General features: G+C 43.2%; 1 protein-coding gene across 2 annotated transcripts in view; it reads right to left on the reverse strand.

The window, feature by feature from the left end:
* The window catches only part of exoc6b (exocyst complex component 6B), a 154,493-nt gene that overhangs the window by 81,249 nt on the left and 46,074 nt on the right, over window positions 1-27,170 (reverse strand). For both annotated transcript variants that reach the window (XM_049569380.1, XM_049569381.1), the window contains exons 9-15: window positions 19,683-19,766; window positions 18,740-18,786; window positions 14,728-14,848; window positions 14,573-14,644; window positions 11,460-11,557; window positions 10,530-10,635; window positions 9,612-9,721 (exon numbers count right to left, since the gene is read on the reverse strand). In XM_049569380.1, the coding sequence (XP_049425337.1) occupies window positions 9,612-9,721; window positions 10,530-10,635; window positions 11,460-11,557; window positions 14,573-14,644; window positions 14,728-14,848; window positions 18,740-18,786; window positions 19,683-19,766 (638 nt within the window). The remainder of the gene's footprint in view (window positions 1-9,611; window positions 9,722-10,529; window positions 10,636-11,459; window positions 11,558-14,572; window positions 14,645-14,727; window positions 14,849-18,739; window positions 18,787-19,682; window positions 19,767-27,170) is intronic.

The raw sequence follows: 27,170 nt of genomic DNA on the forward strand, positions 1-27,170 counted from the left end.
TTTAACTGCACAGTATCTTAATCACTCAAAAAAATAAGGTGGTTAAAAATGGCAACCATGTGATCTGTGTCGGCAACCAAAAGTTCATGTCTGGTCCCCTGTCTGGGAACCATAATTAAAAGTTAGTCTTGAGACCTGATAGTGTAACACACACACACAGAAAAGGTCAGAGGAGGTCAAACACACATCACACAGGCAGAGGTAATCAGCGGAAACAAAAGCGATCACTTTCTCCCGCTGCGGGATGATGAAGAGGAATCTCTGTTCAAGTGTGTTTTAGTGCATGTGTTCGATTCCAGAGCCCTGTGGGTAACAAACACATTCCTACCAAATCAGTAAATTATCTGTGCCTGGAATTCAACCTAAACACACATACACACACACACACACACACACACACACACACACACACACTCTCACACACACACACACATGCACACACAAAGTGTCGCCTGAGGGAAAGCGAGAGCTGGAATTCCAAACTCACTCTGTTTCCAAAAAAGCAGAGGAATCCTAAAAACGTTCCGACAATTTGGAGCAGGGGGGAAAAAATTCCTGGAGCGGCAGAAGTGCCGAGTGGACAAAAATGGTGTGTGTGTGAGTGTGTGTGTGGAGAGAGTGGCAAAAAGTCAATGTATGCTAGTGAACTCTACAAGCACACACACACATACACATATACAAATATAGACACACCGCAGAATTTGGATTGAATTTCATTATATTTATGCTGCCATCAGTCACAATAAATACGCGGTGGCTGATGCTGTCAAAAGGAAGCCAAGTGCCTTCAGCGCAGGCATGTTTACAGCACAGTGAGGAATGGATGGATACATGCGGAGGTATTTCCTAAAAATACACAAAGAACAACAACAATGATATAAAAAAAAAAAGACCAGTCAGCAGTGAAAACAGAGAGGTCAGAGCGCACAGAGCCAGGAAGCCACAGGTATGCACGTACTGCACCACCAAACACACTCTGGACAGCGTTGAGGAACATGCAAACACAGTAACACACACACACACACAATGTTCTTCTTCCAGTGCGGAGCGGTGACTGTGCTACGTAGCTACGTCCCCACACATAATAAAAATCAACTGTGCTCATCACGTTGCCAACACAGTACACTCTGCTCTCTTGAGTGAGCAGGCGTACATACTGTTTCTATCTGTGTGTGGAGCTGCTGGAAGTGTGTGTCTGCTCAGTGTGCATGTGTGTGTGCGTGTCTTGATCTCTCTTAGTGTGTGCTCGATGGCAGGCAAATAAGAGTTCCACTCATATTTTTCTCTCGCCCTCAAACAGCTGCTTAGCACGACTTCCTACGTCATGTGTCACTGAAGCAGAGACACACTGATTGCTGCAAAGTTTTGCTGTCATAAAAGATTAACTGACACATTGCTGATGCCATCGCAGTGTCCGACAAGCTGGGAGCACCAAGGACCTTGAAGCCACCCAACTCTTTCAGTATGGTACCTTTGGATCCTAAAGTAACCCTTCAGACATGGTACCTAGACCCTAGTGTTTCCACTGCAAACAGTACTCTTAAATGTGGGCGGGGTTGTTGTCACTCACTGCTCCGTCCAGCACTCACTAGGCCCATTTCCACTGAAGAAGTTCCTGGTACTATTTGGGGGGCAGGAACTTTACAGGAACGTCCTCTTGCTCGGCCCTCTCAACCGCCATGTCTCCGGAGTAGGAGGAAGGTTCCTGTAAAGTTACCGGGCTCTGGATGTGGCGTAATCGTTGCGCGACCTGCTGACTTTTAAAAATGGCAGCTGTTTTGTTGCTTTCTGCTGATGTCACATTCCACAGTATGAACAGTGGTTACATGAGCCTCAAAACCAGACACAACTCAGCCCTGAGCAGAGTGACCGTCCTCTACTGACCAATCAGACTGCAGTGTTCACAGCTCCACCTTTTAGTAGCACATCTGTGTGCTAGGTACCCCAACAGAGGGGGGACCAAACATGGGGACGGTACAGAGCAGCTCCAGTGGTACCATCCACGACTTTTCACAGTGGAAACAGGAAAAAAGTGTACCGAACTGAGCCGTACTGCTCGGTGGAAATGGGACTAAACACTACATTAACTCACAGCAAGATACTCCTCACGAAATGTAACAAATCGAGGCCTCTGCCAGACTAAAGGCATCCTTCAAGCATTTATGTTTTCATTTTGGTGCCAACTACAAAACAAAGGAGACACCTGTAATCTGGGCAACATCAAACAAGCTTTAAAAGCACTTTGGCTCCAGGTCCACAGTGGCTGGATCTCCGCTGGTGTTTGTGATCAAACAGCTCGCTCAAGATTGACATATGCAATTTGGTTTTGAATTTTCTGATTGTCTTGGCTTGTGTGGAGATCGTGGCCAAGAAGCATTTTCACTGTCATCAGCAGTTGCCTCTGTTTTCTTTCCAGGCTTTACCTCGAACAGGCCGGCTGAGCGCTGCATGCTCTTTCTCAGCAACACCCTGCTTCATTTTCGCAGTTCGACACGTTCACACCCACAGTCCTCTGACGCTGGAGTTTGGGGATGTGTGTGAGGCTCATGGGCATCTCTGTGGCAGCGCTAACTGGCCCTGGAGTTAAACTTGTTCAGTTGTCCTACCTCGAGGCTGCAGGTTGATGTCTTTCCCACTAATTCTCATGCCAACATCACCTCATCTGCTGTTTCTCCTGAAACATCACAGAGCTGAGTCTTCATCGCTGTAGACTCTGCCAAACCAACTCTCTTTGTCTTTTTCAAATCTAAAGTGATGTCTTTGCTTCTTGAGTTTTGGAAGACAGAACAACAGGCAACAAAACCTGCCAGATGATGAAGTAAATTACTTCACTTTCATGGGGGATGTATCGAAAGACGAAACCGCTTTTAACATACTCTATTTCCGTCTTTTGGAGGATATGCACATCTTCACTATCTCCCCACATGCACACATTCTTTGTAATTTACACTGAGAACTTCCGATATTCAATCCAATATTTTGCTCATTCCTGAATAAAACCGTACAGCTCTTCCGCTGTTTCTGATTCCCTATTGTGGAGAAGTGTTTCCTTAATTGTGAGTGTTTCAATCAATCATTTGTCACGTGAAGTTATAGTAGGTACAACTCCAGCGAAATGTGATCCCGTTATTTTGTCCTTTTTGTGGGGGCGGCTGGGTCACTAATTGAAAGATCGGTGGTTTGATCCACAGCTCCTCCAGTCTGCATGTCGAAGCATCCTTGGGCAAGATACTGAACCCCCAATTGCTCCTGATGGCTGTTTCATCGGTGTGTGAGAGCATGCGAATAGTCACTGAGTAGCAGGTGGCAACTTGTATGGTAGCCTCGGTCGCTTAGAATGGTTGGAAGACTAGAGAAGCACTATACAAGTGCAGTCCATTTACCATTTCCGTTTTCTTATATTGTTGGCTGCTGCTTTATGTTCGGCCATGTTTCCAGATGGTTCTGGTAATCCATGGTTTCTGGTTGTGATATGATTTAAGATTCAAGACATCCCAATCTCAACACCATGACCATGTCGTTGCTCCACCCAAACACGGGCAGCGATCCACAGCAGGAACGGGACAGCAACTCTCATTTCCACCTTCACACCAGTGCTTATACACGCTCAAGCTCACGCCTCCATGTACTATTCCTGTACCTTGATAATACTCCAAGACTCGAAGGCATGGATTCCTGATTCCTGTGTCCTGACACACCGCACCGCCAGTTGGCCTTAGTTTTGGCAGTGTGTTCCACACTGTTGGCTCTAGTTGGCCCTTGTTGGTGTTTTTTCCGCGTACTCAGCAGGTTGAATCGACAGCAGAGTCTGTTGGAGAGTGAAATCACTCCGACTGGCAGTTCAACTCACTCCAGAGAAACAGAAGTGAGGAAAGCAAACAAGCAGCTAAAGTCAAGAGCGCTTGAGACTAGAACAAACTTGTTATACTTGGTAAGATTTTCTTTTCTTTTTAGCCCTTAAGCTCTTTAGCATTAGCAGTTTGTTATTGTTTGTGTTACTGTTCGCTATCCTTTGTTCTGTCAACATCAGGTTGTGTTGTCAATGTGCTATCTAGCCAACAAGCGTCTTCAATCCGTCCTGTTGGTCTTCAAGTTTTCTTTCTTGAATACAGATTACCGTTGCCTGTTGCTATGGAGAGTTGTTTCTTCTCATGCAGGCGTGGAATGTACGTGCTGGTTCGCAGTTGGCTGTAGTCTTTGCCGTGTGTTCAAGTGCAACTTTTTGGACAAGAGGCAGCACAACTATCGTCCTTCGTCGCCACTACTTCCTTAATATTGGTTTGGTGTGTCTTGGCCTTGAGACCTATGCAGGAAATGGGTGTGCTTCAGTACTCAGTGGGCTGAATGAGGAGGCCTGGTTGCTTCCAAAAAAGTGTGCAACGAGTTGGAAACAACTTCACAAATACTGCAAAAGGAAAAAGTCTTTTTGTAGGCAGACACTGCCATCCCTAGAGACAAGCTGCTAGCATGTCGAAAAGCATGTAGAACCACTAACAGACACATCTGCACAACAAAGATGCACATGTGGAGGTAGAAAAGTGGAGCGCATTTTATGCACTTGAAGAAGGAAAGTAGGTGAACTTGCGCGCACACACACACACACACACACACACACACACACACACACACACACATACATACACTCCCTTTCCCCCAAATCAGAATTGCAAAGAGAGGTCAGAGTTCAAAGGGATCAATGACCAAAAATCCTGCTCCATCATCCCGTCTGCTTCCGGACTTGTGCATCTGTGTGCGTTTGAAGTGGGCAGGAAGGCGTGCCGCCGTGGTAACCAGATAGCAGGGTGTGCAGGACTGTAGAAATCAAGCCAGGTCAAATAGTGGAGTCATTACTCTGATTGAGAAGAGCGATTAGCGCTGTCTGGTCAGCAAGAGACCGGAGAGAAACTTTTACACGTGAAAACATCAGAGTGGAGACTTTTGTTGGTTCAGACAGATGATTTCAGAGTGTTTAAATAATCTAAAGAATCAAACAGGAGCAGAGCAACTTTTTCAGACAACTGCTGCTAAAAATGATATATTTTTGTCATGTTTAATACCACGATAGGGAGCATGCATGTTTTAGCAGCTTGGCATATATTTATTTAGTATAGTTTTATTAGGTTTCTTGAAGACTCGTACCTTTAAGGTTTCATTCATTCATTTTCCGTAACCGCTTGTCCTGTTAGGGGTCGCGGAGGGCTGGAGCCTATCCCAGCTGACACTGGGCCAGTACACCCTGGACAGGTCACCAGACTATCACAGAGCTGACACGCTGGTTGTCAAATGTCAAGCTGTCAAGTGGTTGTTTGTGCCAAATTTGAAGAAATTCCCTCAAGGTGTTCTTAACACTTTCCCCACCAGAGTATTATTAGTATTAGTCCCCAGCTACCGCAAGTATTTTGATCATATTCACTAACCTTTTAAGACCCACGGAATATTCTATCTTATTCTTATTTTGTTATCACCACTTGAATTTGTGCATTGAGAAAAACTAATTTTTGTCAGAGACAGTCATTTTCAAGTATAACCTTTACATTTTTTCTTTTGTCTCTTTTCCTTACGTCAGTTTGAATTGAATAAATGAAAATAATATTCTCTTTGACGTACAGCATATCACGTTGCAACGTTCAGTGATCGTTGAGTGGTCTGTTGTCTCCCTCTGCGTCACTGTCACCATCATGGCGATCCCATTTTTTCCCACCAAACTCGTTTGCTTCTACATCTAAATCAGATACAGAATGTTGATCAAAACAGGAATTGCCGAGTCTGAGTCCATCAACATCTCCACGGCTTGCACTACCATAAACTTTTCCGTCAGCGACGTTTTTTTTCCTGCAGTTTACAAGCTGCTGCATGTTCCGGTTTCCAGCGGATCTTCTTCTGAGTTTGTTTTTCGACGCGGGACTGGTGTTCTATTTCACAAGACATGTAACAGCGCCCCCTATCTTATAACAGGGAAAAAAAGGTATTGACGGAATATCTCATCAATGGCGGGAAAGTGTTAAGATACTGCAGCCCTTTTTAGATAGGAATTGTGCAAATTTGGAGGAAAGCCCAATCAGTCTTCTTTCAGCATTGGCAGTATAAAAAAAAAAATCAGGGAGTGTGGCAAAATGCCGCCTACCTACTTTTGTTTATAGAGAATGTGCCTTGTGTGTGAGCAAGCAACAGCCGCCGCTAGTCAGTCCTTCGGCGATTCTCTCGCAAGTTGGCCCGTTCTTCACCATCCCCTGACAGTTAATGGCCTCTTCGTTTGCGAGGACAAGGAGGGCACGCAATTCCTTGTCTCCCCAGTTGCTCATCTTTACAGTGTCTGTCAGGTTTGCGTTTCCCTCTTGCTACTAGCTGCTCGCTAATTCCTGCTACTAGCTGTTTCCTGTTTATCCACCGCCAGTGGGTCGCACGTGCGGCGTCATCAACAGCTCCTCCCGCAAGTCATCAACAGCCCCTCCCATGGCGGAAGGTCGCCTTGGTCTGTTTAAACTAAAAGGGTTCCGCCAGTATGACTACCCTACGAGGCGGAAAATTGGGCACCTTGGATCAACTCGCCAATCCGGCTCTGTGTGTCTAAACGCTCGCAGCTTGCCGGCAAAACGGCCCAACATTCGCCGAAAATCTGGCAGTGTAAAAGGGGCTAGTGTTTATGGGAATGTGATAGAGGGGGCCAGAGTGACCTTAACCTTTGTCCTTTGACCACCAAATTCTAATCGGTTTATCACTGAGTACAAGTGGATGTTTGTGCCAAAGAAGAAATTCCCTCGAGCCTAAAAACCTGCTTCTTGGGCCTCAATTAACAATTAACATCCCAGCATGCCAAAATAAGTGAATACACAAAGACTGATAGTTTGTGTCTTCTTTTTTCTATTAAACCAATTCCTTCCCTTTGATTAGACAACCTTTTTTCCTCTTTGCCCCAATCACTCCTCCTCCTGCCTCCGTCTCTCATTCTTCCGCCGGTCACGGATCAATGGTACCTCCCCGGTTCCCAGCCCCCACGGAGAATCAACACACTGACACACATGCATGAGCACATACAAACAGAAACACAGATCTATTTACACAAAAAGCACACAACACGTGAGCGTATGCACAGATGCCCGTGGAGGAACAGTATCGAACATGCAGACACTGGATACAGAATAAATACACACACAAATATGCTCACTGAAAAAAGCCACATGACCCACAGGGATATGAGCACGAATAAAATAAAGTGCCAGAGTTTGAAACCAGCGACCAAATCAGAGCTTGACGCTAATAATACACATCAAACACAAGGATACACACTGGGTTTAGTTGTTAAATATGCAGGAACATGTTTGCTTCTTCGGGTCTTGTACGTTTACATAGGCAGTTCAAGTTTCCTGTGTATTCACGTGCACGTATATGAGCTTGTGTCTCCATGTATGTTGATCGCAGTGTGTGTGTGTGTGTGTGTGTGTGTGTGTGTGTGTGTTTGTGTGTGTCTGGCTGAATCCCAGCCCTGTGGAATCCTTCTGGACAGCGGAAGTTGTTTCCTGATTGCTCGTCTCCTCGGTAGAAAAGTGGCTGCATTGTTTTAGTTAATTCTTCCATCAACCGTAACCAACACACACACACACACACACACACACACACACACACACTCAGAAGGTTACTGTTTAACCTCGACAGAACATGGAACAGAAGCTGGGCTTGATTGCTGAGTTGTGGTGTGTGTGTGTGTGCGTCTGTCCTCATGCGGGCCAAATCTAATGAGACAAAGATCCCTGCTCAGAACGGAAAGAATCGACTAAGGAAAGTCTGCTGTATCCGTGTGTGTGATTGTGTGTGTGATTGTGTGTGTGTGTGTGTGTGTGTGTGTGTACGTGAGTGAGAAAAGGGGGAAAGAAAGAGGGACAATGGCAGAAAGTGATGGAGAAAAATATTTTTCTGGGCAAGTGAGCATTATGGTGTTCAGTGCCCACTGCAGTGACCAAGAGTTCAGTTCCTGGCAGCTGTAAATCCGGATTGGTTTGAGTTCCAACAACTGGCACTAGGGCGAATTTTATGCAATATTCAAACTAACACTAAAAGGAAGGAGATTTTTTTCATATTTAAGGATCTGTGTAAAGGTATACTACGCACGGTTTTCCTGTGACATTACATGTGGCCTCATTCAGAATGAATCCCAATCAGTCATCACTTATGACCTAGTCTCGCCCACCAGACCTTTCTCAAGAAAAGAAAGGTCTGGCTGGGCCGACTCTCACTTTAAGACTGGAGAAAAAAACACCCCAGCTGCTTGTATTTCTTTCAACCAATCACAATCGTTCTGAGCAGTGCCACAGCAACGGTGTGCTTGCAAAAAGATTGCCGGGGGGAAACAGGTTTTGGTGTAACACGCCCACAAAAATATTGCCTACAGGACGCGAAGCATGGCAGAAAAATGGCTACATCCCCGCAAGATCAAACATCTCAAAACTGAGTAAAGGACGTGTTGAAAACAGTTGAAAACTGCTACACAACCGGAGGTGGTAGGGCGGTACTTCAGCGGGTGGCTCGTTCCGCCCAGTGAGAGGTTGATCTATGCAGCGAACTTCCGCCCAGTCAGACTACTTATGACCCACTCTTCAGCGAACAAAGCTCGTTCCAAAACGAGAGTCAATCTGGGGTCACTTTTGCTTTCGCTAACGAGCATTGAGGGAAAGGATTGGGGGTAAAGACCAACTCGACGTTAGCTTAGTTAGCTTGCTAAAGTTTCGGCTCCCTACGTGGGCTGCCCCCTGAAAGTCTGAGATTCGAATCGTCAGTCGCAGACCCCTCACTTGACTGACGTTGCTTCAAGTTAATCATTTTTTTGCCAGTCAGTGTGCTTCTGGTGACGTTTTAGTCTCCAGATTTTGCTGCGGAGTGAGCGCCCTTGACTTTCACGCTACCCTTTGGTACAGACAGACGTAATGCATCGGCACAGAGGAGGAGAAACTTTCCATTGTAAGACTCTGAAATCAGAGAATTTTCAAGGATGCGTGTGTGTATCCTCAGCGGACACGAAATTTCCATAACTCTTTGCGCTCGATTCACTGGAATTGAAGCCGCATCATCTTCAATGCTGCACACCTGGGCACGTGCAAGCCTGTTCCAATGTGTGTTCACCGAATGTTAGGAAGGAGTCTCACCTAGCCTCTGCAGGATCTGACTCGGAAGGACCCATCCTACCAAGGAAGCATCTTTGACTTTGAAAAAAAATAATTGAGACTCCCTAAATTCTAGTTAGATGAATTAAAATGAAAAAGTCTTCAAGGGGAGTGGTTTTGGGTGGGAGGCCAGTGAGGGATCATGTCTGAGTCCCCCTCAGTAACAACTTTTACTGGTTGGTTGTGGTGTCTGCGCAGCGGGAACTGAAACTCGGGGTGGGGAAGCGTGAACCTCTGAACCAGAAGAGACCCGCAACAACAGGTAAAATAAAGCAGCTGGTGACTTAAGGTGCAACTGAGGAGATACGAGGTTGTCCAAACCCTCATCAGATCAACAAACAAAATCGAGATTTCCACGAGGGTTGACAACAAGCGGAAAAAAACCCTTTACTAAAGAGCCAACACTGAGAGCATGAATCTGAGTGACAGAGATGGAGATTGTGTGTGTGAGTGTACCTGAGATGCAGGTCTTCAGAGTATTTCAAACAAGCGTAGATGAACTCTTTGAGCTGGCAGTAGACTTTTGGCACAAACTCGGAGAAGGGAAGCTTCTTGGGGAAGGGAAGCTGGAGGGAAAAACAGGGATTAAGTGAGATTTTAGTAGAAATTTACTACAAATTTTGCACACAACCAACATCACACAGGGCTGGAGTTAAAGTCCAGTGTGTAGGTTTTAGGGTGCTTTCACACCTGCTCTGTTCGGTTCGATTGAACTCAAGTTTGTTTGCCCCCTAAGTGCATTTCGTTTGGGCAGGTGTGAACACAGCACTCACACTCAGGTGCGCACCAAAACAACCAGACCAAGACCTTCTTGAAGAGGTGGTCTCAGTCCGGTTACACACGAACTCTGGTGCGGTTCGTTTGTGGTGAGAACGTGTTCTGACCTGGATCTGAACCAACTGCAGTCACATGACACATTGTTCCCTCAGAATGAGCCGTTTATATCTACATCAGCTGTTCTCATGTATGGAGATCACCATGTTGCACCACAATATTTCTATAGTAGCCCAGAACGGGGAAAACGAACACTGGCTCCAGATAGGAATATTTGCGTTTTCGCATTGGCCACCGCAGTAAGAAGCCCCTCTATGATGACAGCATCAGAAAAACACAGATTTTTCACCTGTGTAAGTCTGTGAGCCAAGGAGAAATTAAGCCTCGAGTGTCATGCTTAAGGAGAAAACTTTAGGTGTTTTGTGCAACCATTCTCTGGTCCGTTTGTTTTGGATAATTCGGCTCCCTGAAAAAACCTCCTGAGCAATAAACACTGAAGGAATTCTACCCGGGAGAAGTTTTAGCTTTTAGAAGAGTCCTGACCCTGCTGTTATCTGCTCTCTATCTCACTTCTGCTCCATCTTCTCTGTCAGTCTCTACCTTTTCCAGTTCGGGGTCTTGCAGGGGAAACTGGGAAGTGTAGTGTCTGTACTCCTGCTCAGTTGAGACTGGGATCGGACTGTAGTTGTCCTGGTCCAACACCTGCCTGGAGAGGAGAAAAACAAAAACACAGGTAAGTCATTTCCTGTCTTCTATTTTCAGACAATCCAAAAGAGGCTAACAGGAATGACTGGGATGCCCTCACTTCTTCTCTCTCTCTCACACACACGCACACACACACAATCATCCCATTGGGGGTCATTCTAATGCTTGAGGTTTTCTTACCACCCTCCCCTCTCTCACCACCCCCACTTCTTGTTGGCGCTCCAGAGTTCGGACGTTCCAACGTTCCATGGAGAGGCCGTGAACCGGAGAGCGCTCCCTCTCCAACAATACAACACAACATTCCTGCGGCTTCCCCAGTGTGTGTGTGTGTGTGTGTGTGTGTGTTTGTGTGTGTGAGTTAGAGAGTGTGTGAAAGAGAGAGAGAGAAAGAGGGAGTGTGTGTTTGTTTGTCCATTCTCGCTGTAAGTCCCACTGGTGTCATTGGACAAAAGCTATGGTGAAACAATGGCATGTAAGCCCAAACACACACACACACACACACACACAGACAGAGTCTTGTAAGGGTACTACCCATTCTGGAGGGTAGAGAATGTTCCGGACGTTTGCTTTAAAACACTTCCTCTCTCTGGCTGGTCGTAAAACTTCAAAACCAGGACGAGGACGTTTCCCACAAACCAACACTGCAAACTTAGGAGCACCCTCATGACCTCATGACTAGAAAGGGGAAGGTCATTTCAGCACGCACTCAGTACCATGTCCTCAGCTACTGGAAAACAAACACAATCACCTAAACATGGACAATTTCCCAATCGCCCTCTGCCGTGCAAACACAGCAAAGGTGTGTCATCGGTCAGTGATCAGTACCTGAAGGTGATGTTCCATCTCTTGAGCAGGATTTCTCCGTACTGCTCCCTCATCTCCAGCAGCATGTCAAACAGCTGTGACACAGGGAAACCGTAACCCTGCGGGAGAGGAAAACCAGAGCAACCAGTCAGCATCCAGCTGCACCAGAACATGTGAACATGGATGAGCAAAGAGGCTGAATTGAGGTCGAAACAGTTTTACACCACTGAGTGAAAAAAATCTCTACTTTTCATGTAATTTTTTTGTTTTTGCCTCAAATATGTGGGCTGTATTTAGGCAGTCTATGGCACATGGGCTCAACTATGTGGCGCAAGTGCATTTAGAGCGTGTCCAACTCCATTTTGCTGGTTAAACGGCTAAAAATCTCGACCCAAAGTAAGGTGCAAGGGGCAAAGGGGTTGTGTTTTGTCCCTTAATTAATCATAGGTGTGCTGTAGGCGTAACATGTATTCAGCCAATCAGTGTCCTTTTTCATTCCCTTTAAAAGCCAAGTGTGCTTTTAGATGGTGGATTTGGCAAATTAGAGAAGCGAGCAGTTTTCTGCGTATTGTCATTGCAGCAAATATTGTGGGATATTTAAGCAAGACTAAAAACTGTAGTTATAAACTTGACAAAGCAAAACTTGACTTCCAGCTTCTGAAACAATCAGTGAAATGACGCTGCTAGTGTGTAAATGTGCATAGCATCTCTCTAAATGGGGAGTCGGACAGCAGCTCTGCTCTGATCTCTGCTACGTTCACATTTTACAGAGTATCACACAATACGCCAACAGTCAGTACGTTTACATGGACAGTTTAATTCCACTTTCATTCGGAATGAAAGGCCATTCCTATTAAAAGTGGTCATGTAAACTGTTATTCCGATTGAAAATTAAATCCGATTAAAGGGGGTGGTTTATTCCGTTTGTCATTCCGAATGAAAGAATTTTGTGTGCATGTATACACTCATTCCTCTCTAAGTTCATTCCGGTCTTTCTGCGCATGCTCGTTTCCTTGCCCTTCTGGCACGATGACGTATATAGCACGCATGGCAACGGGCTGAGATAGAGCAGTCGGACTCGTTGCATTCACCACACGGTCTTCTGCCTCCCTTCTCCTGCTCAACAGACGAAGCATTAGCAGAACAAGGTTGTTGTCGTACTGCTGCTTCAAGAATATAAGCAAAACAAGCCCAAAAAAGGCACTAAGAACGGCGTCGTCAAGCATCTTGTTATCCGGAGCGAGGACTGTAGTGTTTTCTTCCGGTAAATGTAAACACGTAACATCCGCCCGCCCCCTATCCAATCAGAAACCTTCCCTGCCCCAAACCTTGTGCGGACCCAAATAAAGGCGATTAAACTGATCTCCTGTGTAAACCCTCATTCGGAATGAATATTTCCCCTGTAAACTACCTTTAAAACTTTAATTCCAAATGATTTCATTCAGATTTATTTCATTCTGAATGAGAAGCCATCATGTAACCGTAGCCAGTGTGCCTGACCTGACTTACATGCCCATGGGCTCACAGATTGGCACAAGTACATTTACTATTTACACAATGTAGGTGCTGGTCGTGAAAATGACAACTGTGTTGGTTTGAAACCAGTAATGAAGCTGAAAACACACCGGCACGGCGCAGTGCATCATGTAACGCGCATCACATGCCACCCCTAGCACACACTGAATGTGTCGCACTGCAGCTCGTCAACAGATGACCACGCAAAGTCATTACTATTTTTACTGAAAGATCTGTACTTCCTCCACCTCTGCATTGGCTTAAACTCATGTGTGGACAGCCCCTAATTAAACTCGATTTCTCACCTGCAGAGCCGATCTCCAGAGCTATGACTCGCCAGGCATTATCTTTATAGCAATTATCTTTATAATGATGGGATTGTGGGTCGTTTAGCTCGTGATCATAAGTGCTATATTGTAGGCAACTAGACTTGCTTGCATTTCTTGAAGATGTTTCGCCTCTCATCCAAGAAGCTTCTTCAGTTCGAAGTGACCATGACCTGGATGACTGAGAATCTTCACCAACTTCAGCACGGGATATTTCTCGACCTCAGCAACGAGTCTCCTCATCCATTCTTTGTCACACACAAGACACAGCAACATCTACAGAGTTCTCTTTGCATCAATGCTGAGGAGAAGAGTCAAGCTGCTACAGGAGCAGAGAAAAAGAGCTGCTACTGGAGCTGTTATGTACGAGCAGAGAGCCAGTGGGGCAACAATCCATTTAATTCTGGGGCCAGCAAGGCTGGAAATAGGACAGTGGCATAAAGTGCTGCGGGGCGGCATGTCCAGGAGCGTCAAAGGGCATCTTGCTGCTGCCAGTGTGGGGTCATACGCTGAAAATAAAAGGGGCGGTATTTTTGATGCGCAGTGTTCCCCACCAGTGTGTTTTGGCCTTGAAAGTTGCATTTGCAACTTGCTTTCCACCGGCTGTAAGATACAGCCCAACGTGTGCGTTACATGTTTTTTATTAAGCTACATTTATATCTATCAAGTTTTAAAAAAAAGTGTCAAATATAGGACGTGGATGAAATGACAAAAACATCTTAAAATAAAATTGTAATGAATGCACATTCCTCCGTAATGTACTTGAGGGTGAATTCAACCATTCCGCAGCACCTCATCACTTCACATGAACGACTTTTTACCATCCTCTATTCATCACTCCACTCGTTCTCTCTCACTCATCTCTGAAGGTTTCTCCTGTCCGGTTTTTGCCCACATCCCCCATATCTCTCCATCCTCTCATCCATCACACTCAATCCATCCAGGGTAGTTCATTCATACAGTGGAGAATAAATAAGCGGAGAGCAAACTGACATCAGATGATAAACTTCTCTGTCTAAAAAGGTTAAATTGAGAAAGAGAGTCTTTCTTCAGAGACTGGCAGCCGTCCATTTTAAAACTACACAACATGCTCTGAACAGGTTTTATGGGCCCCTGGGGTCAAATAGCTTACTCAGCATGTGCCAAGATGTCTGAATATAAGAACAAGAAGTACAAGAACACCAAGTTGGGAAAGAAAAAACTGAATTTCATACAGTATGATTTTAACGAGTGCTGCAGGGATGGAAAGCCTTCCCCTTTCTTTACAGTGGACAGTTAATCACACACACATACCTGCAGTGTGTCAGCAAACAGGACAATGAGGTTCTTCAGATCCAGCACCAGGTCAGGGTTGTCACAGTACGACTGAGGAGACAGAGGAATGTGTGATATTAATGGGAATAAAGACCCGTCATTATAAGCAGTATCTAGCTTGCTTGTGTCCTTACGGAGTGAGTCCTCAGGGCAGCAACAATTTTGGACAGCGCCAACTCCCAAAGCTCCTCCACATATGCTCTGTTGACCAAACCCTGCGTGGTGTGAAGGACGTGATCCTCAACAACAAAGAAGCTGGATGAGGGAAGGAGGGGATGACAAAGGATGAAAAGACAGACAACAGAGTGTCATTTGTGATACACCAAAATAATTAAGCCTATCCATACAGAACCCAAAGTGACAAACAAGAAGTTGTAGGTTTATGAGGCCGTTATATGCGTCATAATTTCTTGGCCAGATGCAGAGACTCCTGGACTCTTGCTGTCACCTTCAAAGAGGTAATCAGTGCGTTTCCACCCACAAGTTTTTATGAACATTAACAGGCGGCTCGCTCAGTGTGTGACGTGCACTTGTAGATAAAATATAAGCCTATAATAATGAAGGTTCATTAGTACGGTTTTGTATTTCTCTGTAATGTAGCACAGTGTTAACAATGTTACTGATACTATTCTTTATCACACCTTCAACTCAAACCACCAAAATATATCATTTAATATTTAGATTATTATCCTAAACATGCAGGCGACTAGTCGACTAATGGCCCCAAGTGACAACTATTCGTCAACTAGGAAAATTCTTAGTCTGAGGCAGCCCTAATACCACCAGTGTGACGTTATACACAGCAACCCGGCATTGCAGAAACATAAGAGACGTGACAGGCACAACAGCATTGGCCTCTAGTGTGACATATGACAGACGTGTCAGCAGCATTTTCTAAAAAATACCAATGGCATAACATGGCAATAAAAATCATTTGTCGTCTCTGTTATATGGCAGCTGATCTCCTCCTATGCTCAAAGGGTAAGGAGCTCACGGATCTCATTGTTTTCCCAATTTGCAGGCATTTTCAGCTGCTGTTCTTCTTTGAGTTAGCCGCTAACTACTATCAGCTACTTTTTAAATCTCCTGCAGTGGGTCGCAAACATAACATGTTTTCAAACTGTCATATCCGTGCCACCCATGCTGGCTGCCCGATTTATACGGACATCATTTCGGCTCTGTTACTACCTCAGTTCCCAACTGATAGGCGAGACAACTCAGTTCCCCAATACTATGATCGTACTTTAAATGTAAAAACACTGAGGCGGCATAATGGCGCAATATTCCCGTCTTGAACAGGCAGTGTAAAAGGGGCTACCAGGTGCTGCCATTTTTGTGATCAGAATTCGTCAACAGAAAGTTCACGTCAGCAGCGGCCATCTTGGATGTTTTTGAAAACAGAACGGCGCTCCTCTTTACTGAGCTAGCTTTGTGCGCATAGTGTTCTGGAACAAGGGTGCACAAGCCAAACATAATGCCAGCACAAATTTTACGTAAGGTGCAAAGGCTCTGCAAGGTTTTGGTCATCATCTCAAAGACGCCCCCATATTAGATCAACGGTTGTGATTGGCTTAACCTGGGCCCGACTGGCTGGAAATCTGAACGGTAGGGGAACCAAAAGCATCTGCCAGAGCAGAGAAAAGATGAGCTCACAGATTTATCTGGTGCCTGGCTAGTGGAAAAGTTGATATATTGATAAAATCAAAATGTGCAATGGAATTAGACTCAGTGAAAAAAAAACATGCCACTTATTTGTCAGTCAAGCTTCCACTGAAGAGATAAAACACCGCAGCAGCCAAAGAAAATCACATCTGTGTAGAGACTGTAGCGATTTAAACTGGACATTAGCAAAATAAATTATAATCCTACTACTGCTTGGCCCATTTATACCTTCTCAGTTTTAAAAAAAAAAAATAGTTTTTTGGTGGAGTGAATTCTGACAACTTTTCCAGAAAAGCTGGCATGACTTACAAAATCATTTACAAGTACTAATGACAGCCGAGCAAGTGGGGCATTCATCCGATCAAGCATAGAAAGCTGCTGATGTCTCAGCAATGGACCGCGCTCGTCAATCACAAGTCGTACTGCTTTCTTGAAATGACGCCTGTGTGAAATGGATCAAACCGCCTGCAAAGTGACTTTGGTTTATGTCCACTGACAACATGTCTCACTCAAACTGATGCCCACTGAGCCTTGTCAGACCACAATGAGCCACACTGTGGTCGACTTTGTGGCCCGACTGGGCATGGTTAGTCTCTTTGTCATTACTGAGGAGGATAAATATGCAGGGAGGGGATTTTCTATTGATCTTTAACTTTATTTTCCATTTGCACAGTGCACAATGCCCCCTTCCTGTTTTTTTTAATGGACAGTAAATTTCTTTTCACTTTGAAAATTTGAAGGTACAGAGCATAAAGGTCCTTGGACAGACTGTTAAAGATTGTCTGTTGTCTTGTCTATGAATGTGTTTGCTTAAGGAAAAGTCCAGTTTATTACAAGCACAATAACTGTGCTATATGAACCTTGTCATCATTATTAGAGCCAACCGATGGTGGATTTTGGAAGGGGGACATAATAATAGTTTGGAATAGGAAATAGCTGCTTGCCAATAAATCGATCCGATATCCAACCTCTTGCGAAAAAAATCTGCACTGCCAGAAGTCAACAATCTTTGACTTTATTAGACATTGGATAGCTGTTGAACTGAACATCTACTGTAAGTCAAAGTCATTGATGCCTCAATAAATAAAAAACATCTGGATTAATAAATATCAAACTAACGGTAAAAAGTTGGTTTGTGTTTTCACGGCAGCATTTACATGCTGGTTCAGATCCAGGTCAGAACACGTTCTCACCACAAACGAACCGCACCAAAGTTCGTTTGTAACCAGACTGAGACCACCTCTTCAAGAAGGTCTCGGTCCGGGTGTTTTGGTGCGCACCTGAGTGTGATTGCTGTGTTCGCACCTGCCCAAATGAACCGCACTTAGGGGGCAAACAGACTTGAGTTCGATTGAATCAAACCAAACAGGGCAGGTGTAAAAGCACCCTAAGACATCCTGTCAGCTCTAGTATTACTGTTACGAATGATACAAATGATGGCCAAATCTATAAAATCAGACCCATGTTGTATGAAACTGTAACGTCCCTTAATTATATAATGATTTAGAACCATTTCTGTTGTCGTTTAATCACTTTAATCTTTTCTTTTTACAGCAACTTTGTATGCTTTCATGCTGGTTTTCCTATTATGTGTGTACTAAAACTTACCACATGTAGTTTAGTTTTACTGTCACAGGGTGACTGAAATATATTAACTGTCATCCACCTGCCTGGTGCAAATAAAGGTCGAATAAATGAAAAAAGACAACTTTAGCTGCTGCTGAGAATAAAAGGAGGATTAAATTACTGATGCTGATGAAAGGATGATGGGCTGGATGGATCAACTGATGGGAAATGAGTGGAAGAATGGATGAAGGGATGACTGACTGGTGGAGAAACAGCAATGGATGAGAGACACGGGATGGCACTTTCCAAAAATGGGAATAACAGACCTGAGGGTGTGTGTGCCATTGTGTGTGTGCGTGTGTGTGTGTGTGCCATTGTGTGTGTGTGTGTGTGTCCGTCCAGCCTTGGCAGTGTTTATAGAAGCGTCTGCTCCAGTCAGACAGACAGAAGAAATAACAGCAATAAGCCAACCACCGTCACACACACTCTATCAATCGTCACCACTGTGTCCGTGCGTGTGTGTGTGTGTGTGTGTGTCTGAATGTGCGTGTGAATGCAATGGAGAGAGCTGGATGGAGTGATGGATGAGAGGAAAAGTATATACTGTAGGAGAGGAGGGGTGAGTGTGGCCAGAGGGATGAAAAAGGATGGAAAAAAACAGTCGGAGGGAAGGAGAGATGAAAGATGTCAAATGGTCAGAAGTCACTTAAATGAAATGAAATGAGGTGTCGCTAAATGTCGAATGTTTGCTTTCACTCAAAGTTTCTCTTTCTCACCGTCTCTCACTCCGTCTTCTGCCAAGCTACACAGAGGGCTTACAATAAATGGATGGACAGATAAAGATGGTGGATTTATGGATGGAGAGGTGGGTAACGTGAAGATGGACTGATGGAGGGGGAGATGGACGGACAGACTTACCCGACAATCTGATTGAAGTACCGCCTGTATCCCTCCAGAGTTTCATGCTAGAAATGTGAAAGGAAGAAAAAAACAAACACAGAAGGAAGGAAGCAAGGGATAGGGGGGAAGAGAGAGAAGGATAAAGAGTCCAACAGTAAAGGAAAAGTGTAGAAAATATATCAATTAGCGCCAAACACTACTTGAAGGAATACTTTACCTCCCAAATGACCATTCGTATATCAATTACTCGCAGCGTCTTATGTCGAATTCATGAAGACAACTTTGTTATTGCATGCCTCTACGATGAAAGAAGAATCCAAAACAGAGAAAATTCTTGATGAAGTGAAGCAACAACAGCAAAACTAGATCAAAACATCCTTTCACAAACCCTTGCACAACTCGTGCAGTATAATCAAAGTCTCATTTATCCAGTCGTATGCTCAGTACTTCCCAAACAGACAGCTCCATCTGACGGGCAACTTTAAAAGTGAAACTTATCTGTTTTTGGATTCTTCGTTCACCATGAAGACGCAAGAGAAACACAAATTTTCTTCACAAATTCAACGAAGCATGGGGTGAGTAAATGATACACAAATGGTCATTTGAAGGGTGAATTATTCCTTTGATTTGCCTGATTCAATACATTTATGAAAACAAAATGTATCAAATTCAACTTCACAGGAATATAATTTACATCAGAAAACATGTACAATATAATTGATTCCTAAACCAGATACTTTTCTGATAATCCATTACCTTGTAACATTAACATAAAGTTCAAGGTTTATTTTCAAATATATATAAAAAGCACAAAACCAATTAATATAAGTTATAGATTAAGGAGTGTGTGTGTGAGTTGGAGAGGGGGAGTGTATGTGCACAGGGAGGGCAAGTGTAGTTAGGAGTGTGTGGACATAAAAGCGCGTACACAAACAGACAGAGTGACAGTGCAGGGTCATACCATGTTAGAGTGGGGCTGCAGCACAAGGCGAGCCTGTTTCCTCCTCTGCTTTCTGTAGTAGTTCTCAAACACATCACGCAAACCCTAAAACACAAGTTACAGGTAAGACTGGGTGGATGGGACACAAGGAGTGTTTGAGGAGTCACATGCCCCGTTATCACCCTTGCAGTGGTGCCTGGAAGTGAATTTTAATACAGTTTTCAGTGATGAAACAAAGCTGGTAAAACCCTTTTATTGCCTGAAGATAACTAAATATTCTGAAACTTTAAATGGTCAGTAAAAGAAAACATATTGGGGAATTAGTAGTTTAGAGGATCCCAATTTTCCATTTCTAAATATATATATTTTCTTGCTGGCATGTAGAGATTTGTCTTCATGGAGACAACTTGCAGTTCTTCCTTATTAAGATGCTTTTCTTCAGTTTATTTGGTCCAAACCAACAGAACAAAACAAAATATTGCTGCATTTCAGTTCTGGCCCAGTCCCTGGTCATTCTGACTCCGGACAAACAAACCAACAGGAGCAAACATGAAGTCATACCGACTGACTGGTAACTCATTGATTGGACAGTTCTGGCAATTACTTATTGACACATTGATCATCAATCATTTATTCTGCCTTTGTAGAAATGAATTGATACTATTTAACAAGGTCCAGTGTGTAGGATTTGGGGGATATGTTTAGACATTTGTGGGAAATTTTGTTATGGCCAAAAACATGTTTTGTGAGGTCACAGTGACCTTGACTTTGGCCTTCGACCACCAAATTTTACTTATTTAATTCTTAAGTTCAAGTTAATGTTTGTGCCAAATTTGAGAAAATTCCCTCAAGGCCTTCTTGACATATCGCATTCATGAAATGAGACTGACACAAAGTCACAGTGACCTTGATTTTTGAAAATCAAATTCCAATCAGTTTATCGTTGAGTCCAAGTGAACATTTGTGCCAAATTTGAAAAAAATTCGTCAGTGTGTTCTTGAGATACCAGGTTCTCAAGAATGCGACGCATGAGGTTACAGTGACGTTTGACCTTTGACCACCAAATTCAGATTTGTTAATCCATAATTTAAGTAGATGCTCGTGCCAAATTTGACCACCAAAATCTAATCAGTTCATTATTGAGTCCAAGTTAACAATCGTGCCAAATTGAAAGAAATTCCCTCAAGGTATTCTTGAGATACCAAGTTCACAAGAACGTGACATTCAAGATCACAGTAACTTTTAACCTTTGACCACAGAATTCTTATCAGAGAATGCGATGGACTAGGTCGCAGTGACCTTTGGCCTTTGACCACCAAATTCTAATCTGTTAATTCTTGATCGAATGTGGATGTTTGTGCCAAATTTGATGACATTCTCTCAAAGTGTTCTTGAGACATTGCATTCATAAGACTGAGATGGATGCAAGGTCATGGTAACTTTGACCTTTGACCACCAAAATCTAATCAAGTTGATATTTGTGCCAAATCTGAATAAATTCGTTCAAGGTATTCTTGAGATACCAGGTTCACAAGAATGCCACAAATGAGGTTACAGTGAACTTTGGCCTTTGACCTTTGACCACGGAATTCTGATCTGTTAATCCTTGACTTGAAGTGGATGCCACATTTTATCAAATTCTCTCAAGGTGTTCTTGAGATATGGCATTCACAAGAATGAGATGGATGCAAGGTCATGGCTTTCACCTTTGACCACCAAAATCTAATCAGTTCATCATAAAGTCCAAGTGGACATTTGTGCCAAATTTATAAATGACTTCAAGGCATTTTTGAGAGACAGACAACCTGAAAACAAAATGCCTCCAGCCACGGCTATCGCTGAAGCAGAGGCATAAAAAGGTGAGCAAACATCAACAGGTGTTGGGCTAGCATTTTGGAAAGGAAGAGACCTCTGCAGATAATTTGGCTCCTGGTAAAAACCTCCTGAACGATGAACACTGAAGAAATTCTAACCAGGAGTAATTTCAACTGGTTAAAAAAAAACTTAAAATCCCCCTAAATTGTACACACTGCTCTTTTATACTGACAAAAAGCTGAATTATTTTCTTACTTTTAACCCTCTATTCTCCATTTCACCTACTTCAAGGATCAATAAATCCTATATTATTCAAGCAGTTCAGATTTTACATAACTAGGAAAGACATTTCATGACCTTGCAGGACTTTTAAAGCCAGTATGGACCAGCTAATACCCTTAACTAGAAACATAAGTGTCAGAATATTGTTGCTGTTGGATATTGTGTCCCATATATCCTTGTAATACCTTTTCAGCTGTCAAAATTAACACTTCATCTCTAAATTAAACTGGAAAACTTAGCGTGTGGTCCAAACTGTGAGGCTGCACTTCACTGACAATAGTGAGGTATGCAGCCAAATGTTTACGGTTATTTAAAGCTGTGACTGATTGTTGGGGAGGATGAATTTAATGAGGTATAAAACCAAAAGGTCAGAACCACTGAACGTTGGGAAAGTTGAGATAAGGTCATGTAAGAGGCAAAGTGTGTGTGCATGTAATAGTGTGAGTAAGAGGGAGATAGAGCATGTGTCTTTGATGACCAGCACTGGTTCAGTTTTGGTTGGCGTCGCTGGTCAGACATCAAAACTAAAACAGAAACACAGAATCAGCTCTCTAAACTTGACCAGCTCGTATCTTTTCCTTCCATTACACAGAAGCTCTCTGTCTTATCTCCCTCTCTGCTGTGTGTGAGAAACTCGTGGCCTATCAAGGACCCAGACCAGGACCCACAGTCCTTAGTGAGCTCAGAGATAAGAGTCCAGGTCTGGGCAGATAACATGCTCCCTAACCTACTGACCAGACCACCACCAGAAGCACAGACACATATCTACACTGCTGACCACCAGGCTCTGGTAGTGACATTATATGTACACGTGTGTGGTGACCAATACCTGCTATCACTATGATAGGAGGTATTCATACACAGAATCAAATATAGAGACATTTTGTGAATTTGACAAACACATCTTTGTGTTTTACTAACCTAAGATACCATATACACAACACACTTGTTCTCCATTTATTTAGCTGCCGTGTCTTGAGCAACAGACTGGGAAATAATTTATGATATTTCATTAAGGGCAAAATTTTTAATATAAGATAGAGAAAATGTTCATACCCGTTTGAACAACATTAAGACCAGTGGAAGTGTGGTCTCTGTCATTGTTATTAGTAATTTATTGACACACTCAAGCTGTTAGCTTGTAGGCTAATGGCAAACATTTCAGTAGCTATTGTTAGCTTGCAAGTAGCCCAATTTGGGACAGTGGTTAGCTCGTTAGCTATAGCATATATTATATTTTTTATTTATATGTTTCATTTGTCTATTCATTGTTTTTATTTCCTTATTTGTATTTACTTAGATTGACATTTTGCATCTTGCATTCTTTGTCATCTTGTTTTAACTTTATCCTAACCTTAACTTAGTTTTGTCTCGCTTATGTTTGGTAGGACTGTTTGGCTTGCTGTTGGTAGACTATTTTGCCTTATAAGTATCCTGTTTTAGCTTTTGCTTATTCTGTCAAAGCACTTTAAAACCTTTTTTTTTCTCAAGGTGCTATATAAATAAAGTTCTTATTATCATTATTATCATTATAAGTAATATAAATGGACAGAAATTGCTGCAGGCCTCAAAACCCTTGTTAAGTATGCTATACGCTATAGCTAGCTAGCTAACCACTGTCTCCAAAAGGGCTACTTACAAGCTAACTTTAGCTACTCAAATGTTTGCTATTAGCCTATGAGCTAATCGTATGTTGCAGCTGAAGGTTGCTATCTTAAAAAAATCATATATATTATAATCATATACATGATTGAAGCTGGCAATCTTTGGCTGTAACATGCCGTTAGCTTGTTGGCTAATGGCAAACATTTCAGTCGCTATTGTTAGCTTGCAGGTAGCCCCATTTGGGACAGTGGTTATCTACAGTAGTTAGCTATAGCATATAGTATAGTTACTGGGGATTTCAAAGATAGCAGCAAGCTGTGTCTATTTTTGAAGCTAGAAATTTTGCACATAGTGACCCTGCAAGATCCACAGTCTTTGCAAAATCTTACAGCCTGTGAACCTTTATGCCTAAAATCATCTAAGTGCCCCGATATCATTTAAATATTTCTCTGTATATAAATGTGCATCTATACAGAGCCTGCCTGCTGTTACATTACAACTTTAACTATTATGTGCTTATCAGATAATTCAACTTGGCTGAGTTTATGTTGCTCCTGACTGTAAGCTCTGCACCCTACACTCAAACAATGGCCACACAAATACTATATCGGATACACATACAGTATAATAAAACTTAAGATTGTATTGAAGCGTGACTTCATGTACTTTAATCCTTTAATCTGACCCTCCACTGAACAATGTCCATTGAAAACACATCACAACAACACAATAAAGTGGATGGTCGACGTATGAATCTCACTGGTCGTAATCTAGATAGTGTCTTGGAACCACGTTTAGTTTGATGTTATGAGGTGACAAAACTGCATTCTTTAATTCCCAGATTGACCGTCAGCTGAACAATGTGTATTGAACAAAGCAGCTCCATCAAATGGCCATGAACTCTTCATTATAGTGTGTTTGCGCTCCCCGAGAGAGCACAGAGGTTAAACACAGGGCTGATACTGTGTGCAAGTGTGTGTGTGTGTGTGTGTGTGTGTGTGTGTGTGTCTGCTGCAACGCCACAAAAACAGTAAAGGCAAAGAGATACAGTATGCAGAGAGGAAAACAAAGACAGAAAATGGAGACAAGGTGAAAGACAGAAATAGAGAACAAAATTAAGGGAAGAAAAGAAAAAACTGTAAAGAGAAAAATAAAAAAACAAAGAGGTTTATGAAGAAGTTTGTTGTATTGAAAAGTCAAAGTAGCATAAGTCAGTTGAGGACCCAGTGACTGAAGTCAGTGAGACAGAGAGGAGAAACGCAGACTAAGAGTAGGGCTGGGCGATTTGGACGAAAATTCATACCTTGCTATTTACAGGCTGACTGGCGATTCAAGATATCTCGGTATTTTCTACGAAATGGGCGACATGTTTTCAGCTGCAAGTCAAAGCCACATTTGAGATGTCTGAAAATATGTAGCTGCACAACAGTCACACCTCCAAAACACTAGTCAGCGGTGAAGTGCTGTACACATTAAACATGGCTTAATAGAGACAATTTCAAGTACACAAATCAGCTTCACTATAACTCGCAGCATTCACAGACAAACACTTGTCTTTATCTGAAACACATTTTCCCCACAAATACAACGTGCTATATTTTTTGCACAAGTCTATGGCATTTTACATTATATAAATTAGCTTAGCGGCTAGCGGACTTTTCCTCTACTCATATGAAGCCAGGGACAACAGCAACATTTAACAAAGGTAACGTTACATAATTCGGCTCCATTACAACTCACAAGGTTCACTGACAAAACAACTGTCTTATACTAAACACGTTTTCCAAACAAATACAACGTGCTAATGTTATTAGCACAAGCATATGGCATTTTACATTGTATAAATTAGCCTAGTGGCTAGCGGACTTTTCCTTTACTCATATAAAACCAGAAACACTGATCAAACGTAACGTTACAAAATTCGGCTTCATTACAGCTCACAAGATTCACTGACAAAACAACTGTCTTATACTAAACACGTTTTCCAAACAAATACAACATGCTAACGTTATTAGCACAAGCCTATGGCATTTTACATTGTAGAAATTAGCCTAGCATTAGCCCAGAAATTAGCCTAGATAAATCACACACAAGACTTAAAATGATATTTTTGTGGAGGCTTTATTGTCTTCACAATTTATTGTTTCTTATCTGTGAAATTAAAGTAAATAAAAGCTTTGTTTCCACTGAGGGAAATGGTTTCAGCTTACAGAAACAGACAGGAGGTCTGCGTTGCCAAGACGTGTAGTTACATTTCTGGGGAGGTGCACGTCAGGCTTTGGTTCTAAAAAGTGTTGATGGAGAACTTGTGAGGCTTATGGCCGTACCCATTAGAGGTTGCAGCTATCGGCCACTATCAGAGCCCCATTCCACCATTAACAATAGTTTATATAAAGTCCTATCGGAGCTGATTAATCAGCCAAACCGATACAGTCGACCTCTAAAGTCAATCATAAATCATTGTAGCTAGCAGACTAACCACTGGCTTCATAGAATCAGTCGAGAAGCTCCTAGAGCTCCTTTACATTTCCTGTGTACTGTGAAACACAGCTAATGAGCTGCGATAGCTTCCTCCATTTTGGACTCCATGACTCACTGTTCCCTCAAAGGTCAGCTCTGCAAGCTACTTGTCAATGGTGCAACTTTGTTCATCAAAGTTGACCCAAATGCAAAAGTGTGTGCAGACTGCCCTGCGAGCCAGGTCAGTGATCACAGCGATTCAATTGTAATGACAACAAAATGTCATCATTTTAAATGCCGGCCTTAATATGTGGGTGTCAAAGCATCAGCTCAGTGCTCCCTGTCCGACCAGTCCACTGATTTCCTCTCCTGCTCTCTCCTCTGCTCGTTGTGTTGCACCTCCATCCCGTGTTTACATTGATCACAACTCTGTCCACATTTCTCAACATGCAGCACGTGTGTGTATGTGTGCAAGGGTAACAAAGGAGTATTGTTCGTGCTCCGACGCTGCTCGACTACGGCTGGAAAATCGTGGACTTTGAACATGGAAAAGGGAAGGAGGGATGGAGGCGGAGAGAAGACAGAGGAGAATGGATGGAGGAGAAGGAGGAGTGGTGGTCTTGATTGCAAATGGGATTCCACGTCCAGGTTTACTAGAAAAATAAATGAAACTGTTACATGCGCGTGCCTGTGTGAGTACAAGTCAGTCTCATTTAACAATCAAACTGTGTGTGTGTGTGTGTGTGTGTGTGAGTGTGTGTGTTCATGATTTTCCAGTGGAACCCCCTCCCAGTACAGCAAGCTGTGCTGGATATTCTGGTTTTCTTTTCTAATGGTAAATCCACATCTCTGCCCAATGGCCTGTCATTCAAAGTGCTGCCACACCACTCTAATGGATAAAACAGTTTCAGCAGCGTGTGTGTGTGTATGTGTGTGTGTGTGAAAGAGAAAGAGGGAAAGAGAGAGACGAGCAAGCAAGAAGGCGAGGCTGACCTCAGAGGTGAAGAGGTCAGACCTTTCAACACCTTCCCAACACTGCACTCACTCCTTTCCCTTCTCCTCCATCTCTTTTCCTCCTCTTTCATTTCTACCTCTCCTCTCTAATCTCTCTCCCCGTGTTGTGTTTTCACCCTTGTCTTCCTGTTTTTGCCCCTTTAACCTCCCCCCCGTTCCTCCCCCTCTCCTCGCTCCTTATCACTCTGTAGCCGATTCACTCTCTCCTCCCTCTTTCCTCTAAACGCCACCATGACACCTCCGCTGACCTCTGCACTCCCTCCTCTCTTCTTACCACTACCACTTGTTTATCATTTAAATTCTCCATCCCTCTTCTCTCTATCTTTCCTGCAT

Source organism: Epinephelus fuscoguttatus, linkage group LG23 (assembly GCF_011397635.1).
Source record: "Epinephelus fuscoguttatus linkage group LG23, E.fuscoguttatus.final_Chr_v1".
Lineage (NCBI taxonomy): Eukaryota > Metazoa > Chordata > Actinopteri > Perciformes > Serranidae > Epinephelus > Epinephelus fuscoguttatus.